This window comes from Eublepharis macularius, chromosome 11, assembly GCF_028583425.1.
Source record: "Eublepharis macularius isolate TG4126 chromosome 11, MPM_Emac_v1.0, whole genome shotgun sequence".
NCBI classification, from domain to species: domain Eukaryota; kingdom Metazoa; phylum Chordata; class Lepidosauria; order Squamata; family Eublepharidae; genus Eublepharis; species Eublepharis macularius.
The window spans coordinates 18,085,954-18,107,236 of record NC_072800.1 but is presented as its reverse complement, the minus strand read 5'-3'; the positions used below and the strand labels follow the sequence as shown (position 1 = coordinate 18,107,236).

At 44.1% G+C, this 21,283-nt stretch overlaps 1 protein-coding gene across 1 annotated transcript in view; it reads left to right on the top strand.

Annotated features, from left to right (window-relative positions):
- Positions 1 to 18,519, top strand: part of CNTNAP2 (contactin associated protein 2) — a 1,091,545-nt gene extending 1,073,026 nt beyond the window's left edge. Inside the window, exons 23-24 of the mRNA XM_054990911.1 lie at positions 16,211 to 16,282; positions 18,320 to 18,519. Of these exons, the coding sequence (XP_054846886.1) occupies positions 16,211 to 16,282; positions 18,320 to 18,519 (272 nt within the window). The remainder of the gene's footprint in view (positions 1 to 16,210; positions 16,283 to 18,319) is intronic.
- The last annotated feature ends 2,764 nt before the right edge of the window (positions 18,520 to 21,283 follow it).

Below are 21,283 nucleotides of genomic sequence, written 5' to 3'. Positions count from 1 at the left end.
CTAGCTAAACATTCTTTAATCAGTGGATAGCCCAAATGTTGTTTCTTTTCCTCGTATGAACAAATAAGAGCAAGCTTAATATCTTTCAGTTCCATTCTTTGGTTCTCAAATGACTTCTTGAAGATGCTTGAGTTTCCCATAAATCTTCCTTAATGGAAAACTAAAGAAAGGACCCTTCAGTTTTTCATAGTTCCTGACACCTCTGGGCACATTCTTTTTCTCCTCCTACCCAACTTAATTACAATCTCTACTCCACCCCTGGCATTTCATCAGAAGCCGCAGACAGTTGATGATCAGCTACCTGCCAAAGCCATAAATTCTCTCGGCGTTTGCTGAGAGACCCCAAGCATTTCACCAGTTCTGTATAGTCCTGAGCAGAATTTTAATGCAGTCGACCAGGCCAAACATAATAAGCAGATTCTGTCACAAAAGAATCCACCACTTGCCACTGGAAAGTCAGCCTTTATCTAAAACACCATTGCTAGAAATTCTGCTTTGGTAGAGTTATTGGGATGAATTTCAGAAGGGGGCAAGCAGACATTTAAATACCCATAATCTAAGTATCACCCTCCCTATCTTCCTTCATCTCCATGAGCTAAAACCAGTAGTGGGGGGGAGTGTCTTTAGCTGTGCAAACCTTTTCTTCTGATTATTTAACTATTTGGCTGCCCGATTGTTCCATGAATATGGTTAATATATATTATATATATATATATATATATATATATATATATATATATATATATATATATATATATATATATATATATATATATATATATATAACTGGAAAGTGATGACAATTCTTATTATGAACACTGGTTTATAACAGCGATGCTACTGGCTTCATACCTGCCTCCTCATGTAGGACTTTATTCATCTAATCTTAACTACCTCTTGGTATCATACGTCTCGACTGCTGTAGAATATTGAAACTTTTTTAAAAATATAGCTCAAATGACCGATAATAAGCAGTCTCTGTTTCTCATACTTATGTTACTACCCTAGAACCCACTTTGAAGCAGGTCCTGTTCCGAGAAATCCCATACAGGCTTATGGGCCATTGATTCACTCTCTTTAACATAATGTTCTTACCTAGACTCAGGGCTTTTTTTCAGCTGGAATGCGGTGGAACGGAGTTCCGGAACGTCTTAAAAATGGTCACATGGCCAGTGGCCCTGCCCTCTGATCTCCAGACAGAGTGGAGTTTAGATTGCCCTCTGCGCTGCTCAGTGGCGCGAAGGGCAACCTAAACTCCCCTCTGTCTGGAGATCAGGGGGTGGGGCCACCGGCCATGTGACCATTTTCTCCAAGGGCAACCCACAGAGTTCCACCACCTCTTTTCCAAGAAAAAAGCCCTGCCTAGACTATAGCTCATCTGTGCTAAAGAGGACATTGCATGAATATAGATCCAGAGGAGTTAGCCGTGTTCATTGCAAAATAGTGAAGAGTCCAGTAGCACCTTTAAGAATAACCAACTTTATTGTAGAATAAGCTTTCGGGGACCACAGCTCTCTTCTGCATCTGATGAAGAGAGCTGCGGTTCTTGAAAGCTTATGCTGCAATAAAGTTGCTTCATCTTAAAGGCACTACTGGACTCTTTACTATTTCATGACTATGTTATACAAAGAAACAAACCTGGCTTAGCGGTCAGCAGGGAATCGCACCACTCCCTTGCAAGTGTGCCTGTGAGAGAAATGCATTCTCAAACACATTTGTTGCATTCACACTTTATTTTTTTTGGTGTGAGCCTAAAAATTGTAAGGTGTGAAGGAGGCCCCGGAGGAGATGCCACTAATGTTTGTCTTTCTGACAAGAATGATACACTGGAGTGTCAGCATAGAGTCCATTAAAAGATCAGCTTAATCTATTTAAAAATCATTTTATTGATTGATTCCCTCCACCTAATTAAATGGGGAGTAAAGGGGTTTTTTCCAATTAAAAGTAATGAGTACAAGCACACCAAAACCTAAAGAGCAGATGTCATTGGAGGAAGGTCTTGCTAAGATGGCACCTGCTGTCATTTGCCCATTGTATCATTTGCAAAACAAAAGGCAGGATTCAGACAGTTTGTCCTGTGAGTTTCTGCTCATGAGAGGACAGGTCCCCATCCCAGGATCTGCCAATTCCACTGTTCAGCTAAAGGTCCTCAGACAACACCAGATGACTCCCTCTCCCTCAGGATTTTATGGGTGGTGCATATGTGCCCTGCAGTGGGAGGAGGTGGCGGAGAATGCCTGTGCTTAAGAACTGTCTAGATTCTACCTTTTGTTTTGCAAATGATGCAATGGGGAGGTATACGTCCCATTGAGCTCACTGGAGGAAAGGAGGATTAGCAATGTGTTATGTACAACATAGCACCCCCCCGCCCCCGCATTTAAAAAATATTCTTGCCTGGCTTGTCACTTCTGGCTGCTCCTGGCCACTTGGTACAGTTTAAAAGGTAGAAGAACTGGGTGTGGAAGTGTGGAAGTGTGGAAAAAACTATTGCTGAAGGATGCTTTTTGCATATCACTAGAAGCAGTGGAAAAGAGAAGTGCCCTGCCCCCCCCCTTTTTGTTTATCCTTTGTGGATTTTTTTCTGCATCCTTGTTGACTGTTAAGCTAGATTCCACACATAAGCACGTGTGCTTATTCCACATGTACCCATCCTTTCCTTTCTTGTATCCAAATATGTTCCTTTGTTTTTACGTGGAAGAAGTTGTTGCTACATTTTCCTTTTGAGCGCTTATCATATACCTAGAAAATTCGTGCACAGCTGCCATCTGGAAGCAAGGATTGGGCAGATTCCCTCACCTGAGCACTGGTGCATTGCTGTCCAGGGTCCTGAAGAGCAATTAGGTGGACCTGTGGACACCTTTTTTAACACAGAAGCATCCCAGTGCCGGTGCCAACAAAAACCACTTTTCCCCAGGGGTAGATGGGCCATTATGCTCATAGGGCCAGCTCTTTGTCCCTTCCTCCCTCCTTTGGGGGCTCAAAGGCAGGGGTTAATGCTACCCTTCTCCAGGGCTATTTTTTCCTCCTTGTCCACTCCTGCTTTCTTCCTCTGATTTTCAGGAGTTCCCATCTCCTTTTCCCCGACTGGGGGCAAACACTTTTTTCAGGCTACCTTAGTGGACTAAAGCTCACTCTGCTAGACACAGCATAGCAAGTCCTCCCTAGGCAAATGGGTTGATTGTGAACACAAGGCATAGGGTTTTGTAGGCATGTAGGTACAGTTGTCAGGAATCCAAGACTGGTTGCTGCTCCTTTTTAAGTGCACACTTAAAGTGCACACTCACTTCCCCGGCATCGTATATGAAATAGCCCTGATCAAGGAGTCCCTTTTCTGCACTTTTCACTACTTCATAAAGGGGAAACAGTAATCTCAAGCCACTCTTGCTCATGGAAGTGTATCCACAAGTGTACCGCAATGTTTTACACCTGCAGAGAAAACCCTGCCATCCTCATTGAGGGGAGGGAGCCAGCATCTCCGTATATATTTTTTATGAACAGAGTGAATATAGATGGCCTAGCATTGGCAATAGATTACTGTGCAAGGCCTTGCTATAAAAGCAAATTTCTTGCTCCCAAGATAGTTTTACACAGGTGATTCTTTGGGTCCATTACTAATAACTGTCTGACTTTATGGCTGGGCTCAGTGAATACTCAGCTCTACTGTTCCTTTGAGACCACTGGTGCATTTCATATTCCATGTTAATTACAAAAGGTACTTGCTTATCTTCCCTTTAACAGGTGAAATATAAGTGCAGCTTATAAAACTTTCATGGAGGCAATAACTTAGGCAAACATAAGCAATATATCAGCTGTCTTTCTCTGGAGTCCAGGTGGGAGAGGAGTGAGGCTATACCATCAAAAAAAATTGGGGGGGGGAGAGAAATAAATAAAGAGCAAGTGAACAATGCACAGTATGTTTCGGGAAGTCTGATGGACAGCAGCCTTTGACGACTGCTTGGTGATAACCATGGGCCGGGCATCCAGCCCCAGAGGGAGGCTCCAGGCCTCTTCCTTGAAGGTTCAGCTTTCATTGTATAAACCAATAAGCCTTTTTTTTCTTCCTTGGCGTGATACAAGGGGATATGTGTAAGCAGCAACTCAGCTGTTCAATGAAACATGTCCCTGCTTCCACCTGGCTTCCAGTGGGTGAGCCAGTGAATTCAAAGGCAGTGGGACGGCTGGCAAGTGCTTGTCACATTATCTTAATTTTAGTTCAGAATAAAAAAAAATACCTTTTTAAAAATTACTTCATTTAGTATTGATTTCAAGACACATTACCTACCCCCTTCCATTATTGACACTTTGTTCACTTACTAATTTGTCAGAATCTAAGCAGCATTCATCTGAAAGCATTAAATTTCAAGGTTTCCTCTGTTATCCTCCCTCTTTCCATTCCAAAAGGTTTGACTAACAGTCAGGGGTCATTCCGTAGAAAAAGAGCTCCAGGAACTCATTAGCACAACTCATTAGCATATGCCATGCCCCCTTGCCATCACCAGAAGTGTGTCATCAGCATAACTGATTTGCATATGCCACACACCCTGACCTCACCTATCCTGGCTGTGTTGGACCCAATCCTGGCCATTCAGGGCCAAAATTGGCCCCAAAATGGCAAAAAGGGGCTGAAAATGGCTTAAAAGGTGCCCAAAATGGTCAGAATTGGGCCACTGCTGAGTAGGAGAATGATCCATCACCCATAAGAGGCCCAATCTTGGCCATTTTGGGACCAATCCTGGCTGTTTTAGGCCCAATCCTGGCCATTTTGGGCCCAATCCAGGCCAAAATGGGCCCAAAATGGCCAAAAATCAGGTGGGCGGGGCCACCTGACATGTGACTTCTTTGGAGAACTACCGGAACTGTGTTCCTGCATGTTCCCCCTCAAAATGAGCCCTGCTAACAGTGACCTAGTGACAAAAACTGTCTGGTGCAGTGGTTAATCTACTGAACTAAAACTGACCCAAGTTGAAATCACCGTTTCACCCGGAAGCTCTCTGGATGTCTTTGGGCCAGTCATAAACTCTCAGCCATGTATGTTGCCCTGAACTCCTTGAAGGAAGCTTAGGATTAAAATTAGATAAATATTAGATGTTTTATTTTAGGTTAGATTAGATCATATCTGCTCAGATTAGACATTTAGCTTCTAATGCAATTGCAGGAGGAAACAGCCCAGAATAATTGCCTCATTCTAGTATGGAGAAGGAGGTTCATTGTGAGTGGTAACCAAACTTTCCCCAAGCTAGTCCAGTCTTGTCAGATCTCGGAAGCTAAGCACGGCCAGCTCTGGTTAGTATTTGGATGGGAGACCACCAAGGAAGTCTAGGATTGCTATGCAGAGGCGGGCAATGGCAAACCACCTCTGAACATTTCTTGCCTTGATGACCCCATAGGGTTTCTATGGGGTCACCATAAATTGGTTGCAACTTGATGGCAAACCCCCCACTTCCTTTCCAGTTCTCTCTCTCCTAGGGGAGTGAAACTGACCAAGTGGAGGTGAAAGATTTGTCAGCTTTATCAATGTCCTTTCTTTAAAAAGTTAATGTTTGTGCTAGCTGTAATGTGCATAATGGTATTTCGAAAGGCCAGCTTTCTCTGTCCTTCTTCCCGTGAAGTTTAACCTGCTCAAACCTCTTTTGGTGGGAAGAAGAGCACAGGATTTGGGAGGACATTGCAAGGGACATAGTACAGGCTCAGACCATTTGCCAAGGTTGCCCTACAGCCAGTCCCTTCCCTTCCCTTGGCTTTTCGCTCCTGACTTCTCACTTGCTCCTTCTCTGCAACCATGACCAAGGGAGCTTGCTCTCCAGATCTTTAAATAAATCACAGCTTTCTCGTTTCTTCACTGTTTCCTTAAAGCATGGATTAGAGAGAGTGCAATTGACACATAATAGGGCTGGCCTTACCATCACCATTAACCCTTCCACCAGAATTACTGTTTGGGCTGTTGTTACGACCATCCTTGGCACGGTCACTTGGGAGTTGCCAATTGTCCACTTAAATCAGCTTGGGCTTGCTTAGGGGCAACATTTTATGCCTGACCCAGTAGGAGATGGCTGGGACGAGGTGATTTAGTTACAGATGTTATAGAATGAAGATGATCTGCATATTTATTATAAACTTATGATTATGTCTCCCCCATACACACACTCAAGAGAATATTATCATTGCTGTAACATATGAATAGTGGGGAAGCAAATGGAGGGGGCCCTGTACCCGCAGTGGCAGGGAGAGAGTAACTCATTAGACGCTGGAAAGGCTGATGCTGTGAAATCATGAGCCCAGAACGTCCCACAAAACTACCAACTCATGGTAATAAATGAGAAACCCCTAATCACGTCACATTTTGTTAATGATTCTTTTCGAAGTAAGTTGTGCATGATGGTTGCAAATACATTGAAGCAGAACATAAAATGGTGCACTGGAAGAGGAGCGTATTATTGTGTGATGTTCCCGTCACTTTGTAAAACAAGGTGAATTCATTTGGGAATAGCAAGAACAGAAAAGGCACTGCTGTGCAACATAGATGGCTTTTTTGACTAAAGGGCTTTTGGTTTGTTGCAATATGCCGCAGTAAAATGATGTGTGGCTTGCATGCTAGTTCTTCAGCCTTTTGGAAAAGGGGATTGCAAATTATTAGGTGTCCCTTCTCTGTCATATCCCCTGTTAATAAATATTAAAATTTAGGCGTATATGTCTGTGTCTTTGCAGTCTTCACCAAGTGTTGTTTTCAGAGAGCCTGACCCCCCACTCTGCTGTGTTGTTTTGCATTCTAGTAAATGCATTCTTTTGGGAAGGGCTCCTTACATGAAGCATCTACCAAACTATTGTTTAGTAGCTTGCATTCTGCCATTATAAGCCCATACAGAAAAAGTGATTTATTTTCACTAAGTTAAAAACAAACTTTAAAAATCCCCTATCTTTTAAAAACAAAATAAAATTGTAGGTAACCATGTTGGCCCATGGGGGGGAGAAGTATATTTAGAGCACGATAGAAAAGCCTAAAGCCTTCCTCCCTCCTTCCCTCCCTCCCTCCCTCCCCAAATTTTCCTGGATTTTTGGTTTTTTGTGCTCAACATTCATTTTGATTAAGAGTTTGGGGAATTTGAAATCTTGTGCTCACTGTTTTGTGACATGGTGATTGTTTGGGGTTTTAGAATTAGATGAGTCCTCTTTTCCAGGTTGTTTGTTTGTGTGTGTGTGTGTGTGTTTGTGTGTGTGTGTGTGTGTGTGTGTGTGTGTGTTTGTTTGTTTGTTTGTTTGTTTGTTTGTTTGTTTGTTTGTTTGTTTGTTTGTTGGGTCGGTCGGTCGGTCGGTCGGTCGGTCGGTCACTTTTTAAAGCTTGGAAACCTTTCCTGTTTATTAGAACAGGTTTGATTATTTTATTTAAAATATTTATATCCTGCCTTTCCTCAATGCACATTTTGACACATGTGCAAGCTTCCAAGTCTGTAACCCTCAAAATGTTGACCCAGGTGCCATTGAAACCAGGGAACCTGACTTCTGAGTAACTATGGGCAGGAGTAAGCTGTAAGTGGCACATAATTCTTTGTGCCCATCAAAGGTTGGTAAATGCATTCATCAGCAAGTGTCTGTCCAATGAAAATGCGTATTTTTCCGTGTTCTGTTTTTCACACACTCTAGTCCTAAGCATGTTTACCTGAATACAAGCTCCGCTAAATTCGCCAGGACTTCAGTGAGAGTGTAGATAGGATTGTGGCTTTATTTTCTGACACCAAAACAACAGGATTCTTGGGTGGTAAGATTAAGGTGAAGAACTATGGAACAAATATCAGGTAATTTGCACTTGAGGGTACCTATGCCCTTAAATGTAATCTTTTTTTCCTTCAATAGACTCAAGTTTACTGAAATGGCCAATGTACAATCTGACTTGTATTATTTACCATGTAATCCTATGAAGATTTACTCCAGTCTAAGGCCATTGAGTTCAATTGGCATGTTTGCCTAGGATTGCACTGGTAGTTGAATGAAAGGTCTGTGAGTGTGCATGCATGCATGCACATTTTATTGTGTAACAGTTATGTATAGAGCGAGTTTGTCCATGTAAGGCAGGGAAAGTAGAAACAATTGAGCACATCATGCTTGCTTGTAAATTCTACCATGAAATATGTATAAAACATATCCAACCTGCACTGAAGAAGCTTTCGAGCCTCCCTGACACTAAGCTCCTGTTAGGTGCTGACCCCCAGATCACGTTGGCTTGTGCCAGATTTTTAGCCGCGGCTTGTAGAATCCGCAGGGAATGTGCAAAGTAATATCTACTTTTATTTCTAACCCTGAAAGCCCACACTTTTGTACGTATATTGCCAAGTTTTTATATAGTTATATATTTATATAATTATTTTTATAAAGTGGTGTATTTTGTGTATGATACTCACTTATGTTTTTTACAAGTCTGTACTGGTTTTTAACTGTAAATAAATCTGACTGACTGTTATGTATAGCCATGCTTTTCCAATCTCATCAGATCCTGGAAGCTAAGCCTGGTTATCCCTGCTTAAGTTCTTGGATGGGAGACCACTAAACAAGTCCAGGATTGCTACACAGTGGCAGGCAATGGCAACCCACCTCATGTAAGAATCTTGTCTTGAAAACGCTATGGGGTTGCCATAAGTTGGCTCTGACTACACACACACACACACACACACACACACACGTTATTGGGTGCAGTTCAAAGAAACTTCAGTATTCAGCCTTGAAACCATTATAATCCTCTGCCTACTAAATAACAGGAAAAGACAGCAAGAAATGGCCTTCATTTTCATGTCCTGGTTGAGAGCTATCTCAGAAACATCTGGCTGCCCACTGATGGAAACAGAAAGCTGGGCTGTATGGTTCTTGTTCCAATCCCGCAAAGAAGTTCCTCAGCATATTTACTATGAAGTCCCTCTGAGGTTAGGGGGATGTGTCATGTGTGCACACACCCATGCCATTGATGTATTCTCTGAACTGGTATATGGATCTGATCTGTTTACTGTATTGATCTACTGTATGATTTTATGCCATGCTCACTTAGTTGTGCTTTGTAAGGTAGCCACATGTCATGCCATTCTTGGCTTGCCTGAAAACGAAAGTACTAATGCTGATTTCACAGAGAAAGTAACCCGCCTGTTATCTCTGAAAATACGTGGTGCTGGCCTTGCAGCTGGAACCAGAAGTGTAACCGTTTCCCAAGGGAGAGAAAAAGACTGTTTTCTTTGTAATCTTTGCCGTTTCTAACCAGACTAAGCTATTGTGTTCTCGCACAACTTCTTAGATTTTCGCGCCTAAATGCAAACTGCTCCAGGGAGGGGGGAATATTACTCCCTATATCAATAGTGCCTTTGCTTGTGTAATCATTCCTGCCAACTTTCCTACCTATGAATGCACCCATTAACTTAATGGATCTCTGAATAAAGACCTTTCAAGCAATGCACTGGAGTGCTTGCTGTGAGGGGTTTGGGGGTCTATCTGCCATGGACTGCTGTCCCTAGAACTGACAGGATGCTGTTTCCTGGTAAGCACTGAGCCTTTAAAATCCCATTTCAATCAGCAGGACTTGCTGTCCAGCCATCCAGATCAGGCTTATTTAGAAGTAAGTCCCACTGATTTCAGTCAGATTTGCTTCAAAGTACATAAGCCTAAGCATGTGTGTGCTCAAATTGTGAAGATTTATCACGCAGCAATCTGTATGGTTATTAGGGGGTGTTATGCTGGACATGTGATTATTTTGAGGTGTGTTCAGATGGAGGCTTACTATAACTTGGGCATTTTTTTTAATTAGTTGAAAAATATAGTGGGGACAGGAGAAAAAGCATCAGTATATAAAACTGATTGTGAGTGTTGGCATATCGTGGGTTAAAGAAAAAAGAAAAAAAATCAGTTTCAAGTAGTAATGCGCAAGAATCCAGTATCACCTATAAAACTAACAAAAGTTTTTGGTAGGGCATGAGCTTCTGTGCTACTGGACTCTTGCTCTTTTCTACTGCTACAGACAGACCAACACGGCTACTCATCTTGAAGTAGTAATGTGTTGAACTTGGACCTGTAAGACTTGCGTTCGAATTTCTGCAGAGACATGAAATTTACTAGGTGAGTCTGGGCCAATCACAGTGGGTTGGATCTAGCCCAGGCTGTGTCCTCTTTGACTACCAAAAAGGCAGTGCTGAGAATCATGATATTTGGATGGCTAAAAGCCATGTGGCTGTAGTATGAAGAGGAACTGGGTGAGACGGAGTGGGAAAGCTGGCTGGATGTAATTCTCAGTCTTTCAGCCAGACCACAGGAATCAAATGAGATGACCAGGTGTCCCCCTGAGCTCTTTTGGAAAAAGGGAAAGATATAAGCAAAGTAATAAAGAGAAACTAGACAAAAGGAAATACGAAAACCACTAGTGAGAAGGCGCAAGAGCCAAGTAATTAGTCAAGGAGCTGTTGTAATTAGAGTGCTTGTTGGAGAAGGTAATGAAATTGGCAGCCAGAGCCATAATACGCTTGTCTGGAAGGCATTTTTTTATAATTGGACAAAGAGGAAGCAGAATAATGAGTTCTGATCCCCCCCCCCTTCCCACACACATACACACAGTGCAGTGCCATGAGGATTATTCCAAACAGACTGATCTTTATCTGCAACAAGCGGTTGTGAGGGAATTGAATAGATTCTCGTGCTTACTTATCTGCATCACGCCAGCAAAGGATTGCCAAATTCCACATGGGTCAGCTCTTTGAAGCTGCAGGAGTCGGAGGCCGAGGGTGGAGGTCACAGTGGAAAGTCGGAGGTTGGTTTCAAATGTGTTCTCTGCCAGTTTGTTTTGTCTTGAACCACTTGGGTTGGTTTTGCTTTAGCTCTCTGGGTAGGTTTTTTTTTTTTTGCTTTCTAGAACACTAGACAGGTTTCTGGTTGGCTATGCCTGTTTTATGTTGCGGTGATTTCAGTCAAATGAATCCTGCCTACGCTGCTGTGACAGATTTGGGTGTCGTGAGTCAGTTGTGTTCCTTCTGAATTTGGAGCATGTTGTAGAGGCGAGGGATGGGGACTGATGACTTACAGGCTAGGTTAGGATTGCCAGCCTCCTGGTGATGGCTGGAGATCTCCTGGAATTACAACTGATCATGCCGCTTCCCCTGAAGAAAGTGACTGCTTTGGAGGTAGGGTTGCCAGCTCCAAGTTGGGAAATTCCTGGAGATCTGGGGGGTGAAACCTGGAGAAACCTGGAGAAAGGGAGGTTTGGGGAGGGAAAGGACCTGGCATGGCATAATTCCATAGAGCCCACCCCCCAAAGTAGCCATTTTCTCCAGGTGAACTGATCTCTGTGGCCTGGAGATGTAATTCCAGGAGATCTCCAACCACTACCTGGAGGCTGGCAACCCTATTTGGAGGGTAGACTGTATGGCATTATATCCCACTGAGGTCCCTCCCCTCCCCAAACCCTGTCCTCCCCAGGCTCCCCCCTCCCCGCCAAATATCCAGAAATGTGGGTGTCGTGAGTCAGTTGTGTTCCTTCTGAATTTGGAGCATGTGGTAGAGGCGAGGGATGGGGACTGATGACTTACAGGCTAGGTTAGGATTGCCAGCCTCCTGGTGATGGCTGGAGATCTCCTGGAATTACAACTGATCATGCCGCTACAGAGCTGGCAACTCTCGGCTTGGTACAGGCCCAGAGCCATTTTCCCACTGGATTCCCTGGCAGCCCTACCAAATCTTGACCAAGGCATAGTAAGCTAGTTGCTAAGTTTCATTCATATGGACAAGAAGAACAAATGTTCTTGCAAGAAATTGAGGTATTCCACATTTTACTATTACATCTTTCTTTTTTGTTTTGGCATATATTTGGCTGTCATGCAATTCCTGAAGACATGTGCTTCATAACTGCTTTCTGTTGGTATGCCAGCATTATTGTAGAGCCTATCCACTTGTCAGGAGTCATTTTGTATGGCAAAATTCACTCCTACTCCTATCTCTTGGAGGATGGTATGGAGAATAAGCTCAGCTCCTGAGAATGTTCTTGGGCTTCTCTGAACTGGGCATTCCCTTTCTCTTCTTATCTGTATTCTGTACTGTAAACAGGGTTGCCATTCCCCCGGTGGGGCAGGGGATCCCCTGCTCTCACCCTCTGTCCCCCACCACCACTCACCTAGCCAGTGGTAGGGAAAGGTGGGGAAATAGGCCTCCAGGGTGCGCTTCCGGGGTGGCGCAACACTGTCACTCCTGGGTGTGATGTCATTGTGCCATCCTGGGAACCCTCCTATGCTTCACACAGGGCTGATCTGGGCCCCAACCAGGCGAAATTAGGCCAGTTTGGGGCCCAAATCACCGCAGTGCAAAGCACGTGTGTGCTCCCTCCCTCCAGGAGGGTAAGGGGGACTTAACTGTAAACTGGGAAAGCACTTCTTCATTTATAACAAACGTTGTTTACTCAAGCATATGGGTGGAACAGAGGCAATGACAAACGAATGCTGAATCAGACCAGCAGGCATCCGTTGGTTTCTGCTGATTCCACCATTCCTTCTGTCTCCACCCACAGAAATACACCCACTTACCTCCTAGTTGTTTATTATTCATTAAAAACATTTCTAAACCTCCTTTCCATCCCAAAATGGAGATCCTCAAGACAGCAAACAATATAAGAGAAAAAAAGAATAAACAATAAAAACCCAAGTTAAAAGCAACAGATGTCACCTGCAAGTTAGTAGCAGCATAATCACTGCAAAAAATGCCTAAACTAAATCAAAATGTGTGCTGAAATAACCATATCTCGCCTTAAAAAGGGGACAGGGAGGGACATAGATGGGGTTGAGGGTCTTGTCTAGATTAAGCCTCACCTTGATAAGAACTTTCATCCACTTTATATCTGATTCAAGGCAACACATCAGCAAGCTCCTGATAAAATGGAAAGATAGCATTTGTGCCATCTGCACACAAATGGTATCACACTACCGATCTCTAGGCAACCTCTCCCAGTAGTTTCATGTAAAATACGCCAGAAGTCGGTGGCCTAAGTTGTATTTATACACTTGTAGAATTTTAATAATCTTATATACTATTTATTAATATGTATTATCCTGTATTATCATTGGTGGGATTCATTTTGAGTTTCTTTACCTGCTGTGGCAGTTGGGAATTTTCCCAAGACTTGTGCTGGTCTAAGACCATATGAATAAACATTGATTGATTGATATTAAATAGTGTAGGAATGCTGTGGGGCCCACAAGCCACAGGCCATGGGATCTAGCAACAACCCTCCAAAACCACCTTCTGGTCCTGTACTGAAGGAAGGACTCGCTAGGGTTGCCAGCCTCCAGGTAGTGGCTGGAGATCTCCTGGAATTACAACTGGTGTCCAGGCCACAGAGATCCGTTCAGCTGGAGAAAAGGGCTACTTTTGGGTGTGGACTCTATGGAATTATGCCATGCCAAGGTCCTTCCCCTCCCCAAACCCCACTTTCTCCAGGTTTCTCCAGGTTTCACCCCCCAGATCTCCAGGAATTTCCCAACTTGGAGCAGGCAACCCTAGGACTCACTGTAACATAAAACAGTGCCATGCTAGCAGGGTGGTCCAGAAAGGATCCCATATTTTATCAAGAGCAGGCAATGAGGTGTTTTTATCAAAAGCTGCCAAAAAGTCCGGTGGAAACAGCCTGGGTGCATTTTCCTTGTTTAGTCCCCAGCAAATATTGTGTACGAGGGCGACAAATATCAGGCCTAGAAACAGATTAAAAAGCACCAAAATACCCAGGAAAAACTGGTGATTTCAGGTTATTTCTGCACCAGCTGTTTGGCTTATAGTTGGTATTTGAATATACTGCAAGTTACATCCTCTTCTGACCTATACTGCTTATTTGAGAGAGGGAGACGTTTAGCGTGACAATGAATACCTCATTGAAGTGGGTATTTTATCAGTTCGTGTACCCGTGTTGTTGATTAACATTCCTCTCAACTCAGCTGTTTGTCACAGAATTCCTCCCCTCACTCTTTATTTTTTTCTCTTTGGTTTAAAATGTTCCATATGCATCTTCCTACTCATTCATCTGCCTTCACCAATAGATGCCTCATGCTCAGTTGTTGTTGTTTTTTAAATGGAGATTCTCCCCACCCTGGGGCCTTTGTGCATTCCTGAGGAGTTTTTTCAGGAGGTGTATATAAGTACTTGTGGGGACACAGAGATAATAGATAGTGGTGTCGATCCACTGAAGAATAACTGCAGTTTTCGGTTGCAAAAATGGTTTCAGATTGCTGCATTGGGAGGGGGGTAAGAACTGCAGACAACATAAGAAAGGGAGAACCCTGTTGCCACAACATAGATGTTACGAGCATGAATAGACTTCTGATAGAGCTAGGGTTGCCAGGTCCCCCTGCTGTCCCAGCGGGAGGTGGGGGCCCCAAGCACCTACCTGCTCTGTCGCATGCGTGCTCCTGGGCCTGCGTGAGGATGTCACTTCCTGGAAGTGATATCATCACACTGGCCACGGCCATCCTGGGAGCGCTCCTGCGCTCCATGTGGGGGTCAAATCAGGCCCAAGTTTGGGCCAAGTTGGCCTGGAATGGACCACCGAGGAGCGTGAGAGTGTTACTGTGCTCCACAGAGGCCTGATTTGGGCCCCAATGAACCCAGATCGGGCCTGAATCAACCCACATCGGGCCCGAATCAGCCTGGAACGGGCCACTGAGGATCGTGGGAGTGCTCCCGTGCAATACAGCTGCCTGATCCAGGCTGATTTTGGCCCGACTCAACCCCGATTGGGCCCAAATCAGCCTGGAAGGGGCTGCTGAGGAGTGTGGGAGTACTGTCACTCTCTGCAGTGGCTAGATCTGGGCTGATTTGGGCCCAAATTGGGCTAGATCAGGCCCATGGGAGTGTGGCATGCCCCCCAGGAGCTCACCCCCAGGACATCCGTGCCTCCCCCGCCAGGCAGGTAAGTGGGGGCAGGAGCTGGAGGGTGGGAGCAGGGGATTACCCACCCCCAGCGGGGGTCTGGCAACCCTAGGTAGAGCAAGGGTCCCCAAAATGGTGTGTGTGAATGCCATGATGGCCACCAACAACTTTCTGAGCACCGGCTAAGTGTTTTCAGAAACTGGGCAGGGCCAGATGGTGTTTTTGCTCAGCAGGGCTTCCGATTGGCTACTGGAGAGCTGACTAGCAGGGCCGGCGTGCCCATAGAGGCCAGGTAGGCGGTGGCCTTGGGCGCGAGGGCACTGGAGGGGCGCCGGAGGGGGTGTCGGGGGCGGAGGCGCACGCAGCGAAGCTGGCATGACTGGGCCACAGCTACTGCTGCCGCCAGCCAGCCAGTCCCGTGCTGCCGCCGCTGCCACACGCCCCAGCTGGGCGCAGCCTCCGTGCGCCGCCCCAGCAGCGGCTCGCGGCTTCTGCGCCCAGCTGGGGTGCGTGGGGGCAGCGGCGGCACGGAGCTGGCTGGCAGCTCCACTGCGCGCGCCTCCACCCCAACACGCCCCGGCCTAGACCTATTACATTGTTTTTTAGATGCCTTGTCCTATCGGTTGCATAGACTTACACTGTGTAGTTCACCTTGAGTCTCAGTGAGAAAGGTGGATTATAGGTTTTTTTAAAAAAATGAACCCACCTTTCAGTGTGTCCAACCACTGATCCATCTATCCCAATATTGTCTAGTCTGAATGGCAATGGTTCTCCAAGAGCTGCCCTGTTCTAGCTCCCAACGACTGAACCTTTTTTTGTCCACTAGTCAGCTATAGCCTTTCTCTTAAAAGTAAAGAGTGGTATTAGCCTGCGGTCAAATTTGAGTCTGCACATGTGCAGAAAAAAATTTTGTGAGGGGATTGGCAGGGTGAGGCTGAAGAAAATTTTTCTGACTGCTCAGTAAACTTACTGCCTGCCCAATTGATACTTGAATCGTTGACTTCCTAGCCCGTCGGTGATAACGTTCTTAGCCGCTGCATTCCACTAGCTACTTGTATCACTCAGTCATTTTTGCAACAACACTTTAACAGAAAATTAAGACCAACTAAAAACTTTATAATGTTCAGGCTACGCTTTCTCATTCTTGCGTAGAGAAATGTGATTTATGATGCTTGCTGGTTTTGCTACATCAGAATTTAAGTAGGAGAGAAAGGTGATTTCCATACTGAGGAGTTATCTATGTTGGCTTTAAAATAATGACACTTTAAGAGGGCCAAATGATATAGTGAATACTTGAGGGATGTTCTATTAACAGAATTCTTTTTGCTATTTCTTTGTTCCACAGGTGCTGCTGATCCCTCACATGATGGTCAAATCCTGGGAAGCGACGTAAACAGAAATTCAGCGATTATTGGAGGTAAGGAAAGTGCATTATATTAGAGGAGAATGTAGGTGCCGCGCACTGTATGTCAATATTGGTGAAATTAGAATTTAAAATATTCTGCTGTTAAAGCTAAGCCAGGAAACGGCTTTCAGGTTTGCTTTAAAACTCCCAGGAGACTTGGGGATAAAGAGCCTCTTTGCACGAGACATCTGACACATGAAGAACACGTTAGCTGGGAAGGGTAGTTTAAAAAAACAGAGGCGGCAGCAGGGCAAAGGCTTTGCTATACACTGGAGCTGAGTGAAGGGGCTGTGAAATGGCAGAAGGGAAACTTCAGCCCATTCTAACCTCTTCATGTCCAAGCCCGGTTCTGGAAGATAGCTTCAGCCCATTTCCATTCCTTGCAGACCTCTGGTTACAATCTCACATAATTTTGGACTGGAGAGGTGAAATTGACAGAGGCTTCAGAGAGGCAAAGATGAAATTAACAAACCCTCTGAGGAGTGATCTCCACCAGCTCTGTCTTTTTAAACTACGCTTCCTGGCTAGCATTGCATCTCCTTACACTTGACAAACAAGCGCTGGGGCGTCTCATGTAGAGAGACTCAAAGTGGGTGATTGGAAATTGAAATAAATAAATAAATAAGCCAGTAAATGGCTGGTATCCTCAAGCATATCTTGCTACCATTGAATGTTTGTGTTTATGTAAAATATGTGTATCTCTCCTCACTATAGCACAGTTAAGGATGACATAGATAAAACCAACAACAGAAAGTGTAATGGGCTTGAGAGAATAAAGAAATGTTCTCCTAGCTTCTTAAAAAATACAGATTTGGTGCTAGGCAAGCCTCTGTGAGGAGAGTCTTCCAAGGTGTAGGTACCACTACCCTAAATACCCCACCTCTGGAGCTAACCCACTTAGCCTCACAATATGAGGCAAATCAGGACCTCAGATAGTGAACTCAGCTGGTGAGGCAGGTACCTTTAAATGTTTGTATGTCTCCCATGTTAATAAAATTCAAAATCAACAACAACAAAATAATTAGCTAAGTGGCATGACAACAAAGATAACAAACTGTAGACACAACAGAAAAAATGCAACAATGTAGCATCTACAACGGCAAAGATTGTAGGAGTCAAAAGACAGGGCACTTCAATAGAAAATGCCTTGTTTCTTGTAATCTCCCATCTCACGTCAGATGATGGGGGCTTCTGAATAGTTAGACAGGCATCACTTAATGTAATGGGTTAGCGTTAAAGCCAGAGGAAGCAAACCTCTAGATTCCAGTGCTGGGAGGCCCCTTCAGGGCAACAGGTTGGCCACTGTGTGATGCTGGACTAGACGGACCACTGGTCTGAAACCAGGGCACCTCTGAATGTTCTCTTATGTTTATAACATTTAAACACCATAGAGTCTCCCTGGGAATTAAAGTTTTGAGCAGTAGTGACTGACGCCCAGCCTACAGAGTAGGATTGCTATTCTGACTTGAGTGTCGGTGAGAAAGGCAGACTATAAGTGAAGTTAATAGATTCTACCTCCAAGTCTGGTCCTTGCGTTGGCCAACCAACTCACCAAGATCTTCCACCAAATCAGAGCAATTTTTTTTAAAAAAAATCACTTGCGCTGTAGCGATCGCAGTATTTATCACTCTTTAGTGGATTCTGAAACAAAATCTACCCTTTTGCCTTTGATGTACAGCAAAAGTTTGTAAATAACCATTCACCTCATTGCTTTTTCCACACCTTTTCTGGGACCGCAGTTTCCCATGGTCCCAGAAAAGGCGCTGAAAAAATGGAAGCCAAACAGCCTGCAACCGTTTTGAAAATGGAGACATCTGGAACCAAGAGGAAAAGCCACTAGTGTTCGGTGAGTGGGCCGTCCCTTTAAGGACATATGAAAATAGCCTAAAAATAACTGTAGATACAGTTGGATAACCGAATGATGTAGCTATGACAAATTTGATCATAAGATTTGAAAATACTTATTCCCCATGCTTAGTTAACATCAAGACCCTGCTACTGAAGATCTGTTGTTTTTTTTAATCTGTTCAAATCTTCCCTCCCTCTCAGGAATCATTGCTGTGGTGATCTTCACCATCCTCTGCACCCTGGTCTTCCTCATACGCTACATGTTCCGCCACAAGGGGACCTACCACACCAACGAAGCCAAGGGGGCAGAATCTGCCGAAAGCGCTGATGCGGCCATCATGAACAATGACCCCAATTTTACAGAAACCATTGATGAGAGCAAAAAAGAATGGCTTATCTAAGATGGGGTGGGGGGAGCAGAAGGGTTGGGAGGAGGGGCTGGGGGAGGGGCTGGGTGGGGAAGACTTTTTCAGCAAGGAGAAGAGAGCTCTCTTACAGACTCTTGAGCACATCTAGTTTTTAAAAAAAGGAGATCAGCACAAAAGGAGGAGCAAGCGACAGACAAACGTTGTGACTGGAAACGATGACAGCATTTCCGAAAAGTACTTTTTAATATTGATTTACAGTGAATCGCCCCCTTCTTGTATGCATCTAAACAAAGAACATCAGACCCAGCATTGGTTCACCCTTGTCAGTAATATCTGTCTTCTTTGTATGTGGCTAGAGGTGTTCAAAAATCCCTGTAAGTAACAGGGCCCACTTTTCTATATTTTTTTAAAAGCCCTTTAAAATGTAAATATTTCTCTCCTGAGAACAGCAAATCACACTCTGAAATCCAGGACTGTTCTTCCCTTGCACAGATAATTTCCTAGGAAGGATGCTGTAACAGCTAGTCTTGCTCACATAGTGTTTCAGCTGCCGTTGTTTAAATGTATGATGAAAACATTTCAGCTCCAGCATATCTACACTACAGATTTTAAACTGGTTTCGCAGTCATTCCCAGAGAATTCTAGGAACTACCTTTCTGTAAGCGGGATCATGAAATCTCCCGACATTTTCTTTAGAAGCATGTCCCATCAGACGGTTGAGGAACTGTGGTCAGAACCCATAATATATAGTCCTTCTTGCACCACCACTGCCCAGTTCCCAGGAGAGACATTGCTAGAGGTAGAAGGCCTTAGAGCTAAACTACATGAGACTCCTGACGTGTGTCGGGCATCTCATGTGTCTCAGTTTCTCTCATGTCACTGTGGGCTTCCAAGAGGCACTGGAGTGGCTAAAGGTAATATTGGAGGGCCCCTAGCAGCCTCCTCACCAAAGTACAATTCCCAGCGTTCTTTGGTGGAAGCCATAACAGTTGGACTGGTTTAAAGCTGATAGAGGTTTGCCATGTAGATCTGTCCTCAGACAGCGAGAAAACTGGAGTGGTGAGGAGCACCTGGGGGGAACCACGTTTGCCGTTTTCGATATCCCGTCAACCTGTGCCAACACTTTGATGTCTGATGCAGGCACCTGATGATGATTGTGTACAGTACTTATCAATAATGTAAAAAAACCCCACCCCTCTTACTATCATTCCTATCATTGTCAGAGAGGAGTATCAAACAGCAAAGGAAGCCTTGTTTAGTTTCTTGCTTAAATCTGAAGGAAGGACGTTCCATTTCACTCTGTTACAGCTCCACCGATCTGAGGTCATTGTGCCACATCAGGCTCTGTTCTTCTACCTGTGCCCTCTTGGCATATACTGTACGTATGTAGACATAAGCATCGTAGTAGGGAATTAGAACCAGAATTTAAAAGTTTGTTTGCTTCTGTTTCTTATATATAGGCTGTTGCAGAAATATTAGTACAGTTTTAGCAAATGCATTTGATCTGGGAAATGTCATGGAATATGTTTATCTGACAATGGCACACCAATTAGCTTTCTTTTCTTTCTTCAAACCTCCAACTGAAGCCCTGTTGTGAAGTGAAGGATATTTGTGGTTTTCTCTCAAGATTGAAAAGTAGAAATGAGGGGATGGAATTGTCCCATGCACAGGGAGGCTTCAGCATCACACAGTCCTTGAGCATGGCTTCTCTATAATGCACAGAGCTGCCTGTTCAGTTTCTTATTCTCTGTTAAGGTCATTTGAGGACAGATAAGGCAATAACTTAATACTTCAGGGACTAAAAAAAAACCTTATTAACCAGTTGAAACATACATGTCACTGAAGTAGAGCAATCTGGGCCCAATTCCCATATCTATGTGATGATCCAAACCATGGTTGTGTGAAAGGGCTGTTTCAGGTCAGATACTGTGGGCTTGAGCTTTCCTTATCATGTAAACAGCGCTGCCTATAGAGATGTGTATCAAAAGAGAACCGAAGCCACATCTACACAATGAAGTTAAATCAGTTTCAAGCTGATATAAACCACCACAAAGGAATTGTCGTCCTATAAAGAGGAAGAGTTTGTTTCTTTGTAGGCCTTGGCCTTTCACTGAACTACAGTTCCCAGGATTCCTTGTTTCAAATCTGTAGTTAGAAACTGGTTTAAATTTGTAAAGTCTTGTCCCTTGGTTACAACCACCTTCAACTGACCTTTTGAACTGGCCTTTCTTTTACCATAAAAATGTTTGTTGATGCCAGACAGGTGGCAGATGAAGACAATTCTCTATTGACGAAGCCTTATGGAAAATCAAATAGTGCAGCCTACTGGAGACACAATTGTATGGCTTATCATGTATTTAAAAATTTAATTATTTATTGTGAAAAGGTTTTATGCCAATTTTGGCTGTGGATCCATGTAGCCTGTCTGCTCATGATTTTGGAATGATGCACAGCTTTGAAACATTTCTATATCAACTACTTCTAAGAAACATTGACTGGAAATCCAAAATAGCTGTAGCTCAATGTACTAAAGACTACTATTCTCTTTTAGCTGAGTCCTCACTTGATTTCCTGGGATGGAGAGGGGTGGGGTGAAAGGGACTGTGTGGTTTATATATTGGGGGGAAATGTGAAGCTGGGCGGAGAATGCTCCTGAGACATCTTCTAAATAATATTCCACGTGGGTCTGCTTTCTCCTTCTGAACTGCTTTTCTGGAGTTGGTGGGAGACTTTTCCTCAGAAAGCTGAGAGGGCAAAGTAACAGTGGGTTTTATTTTTTATTTTTAGGAACCTGCAA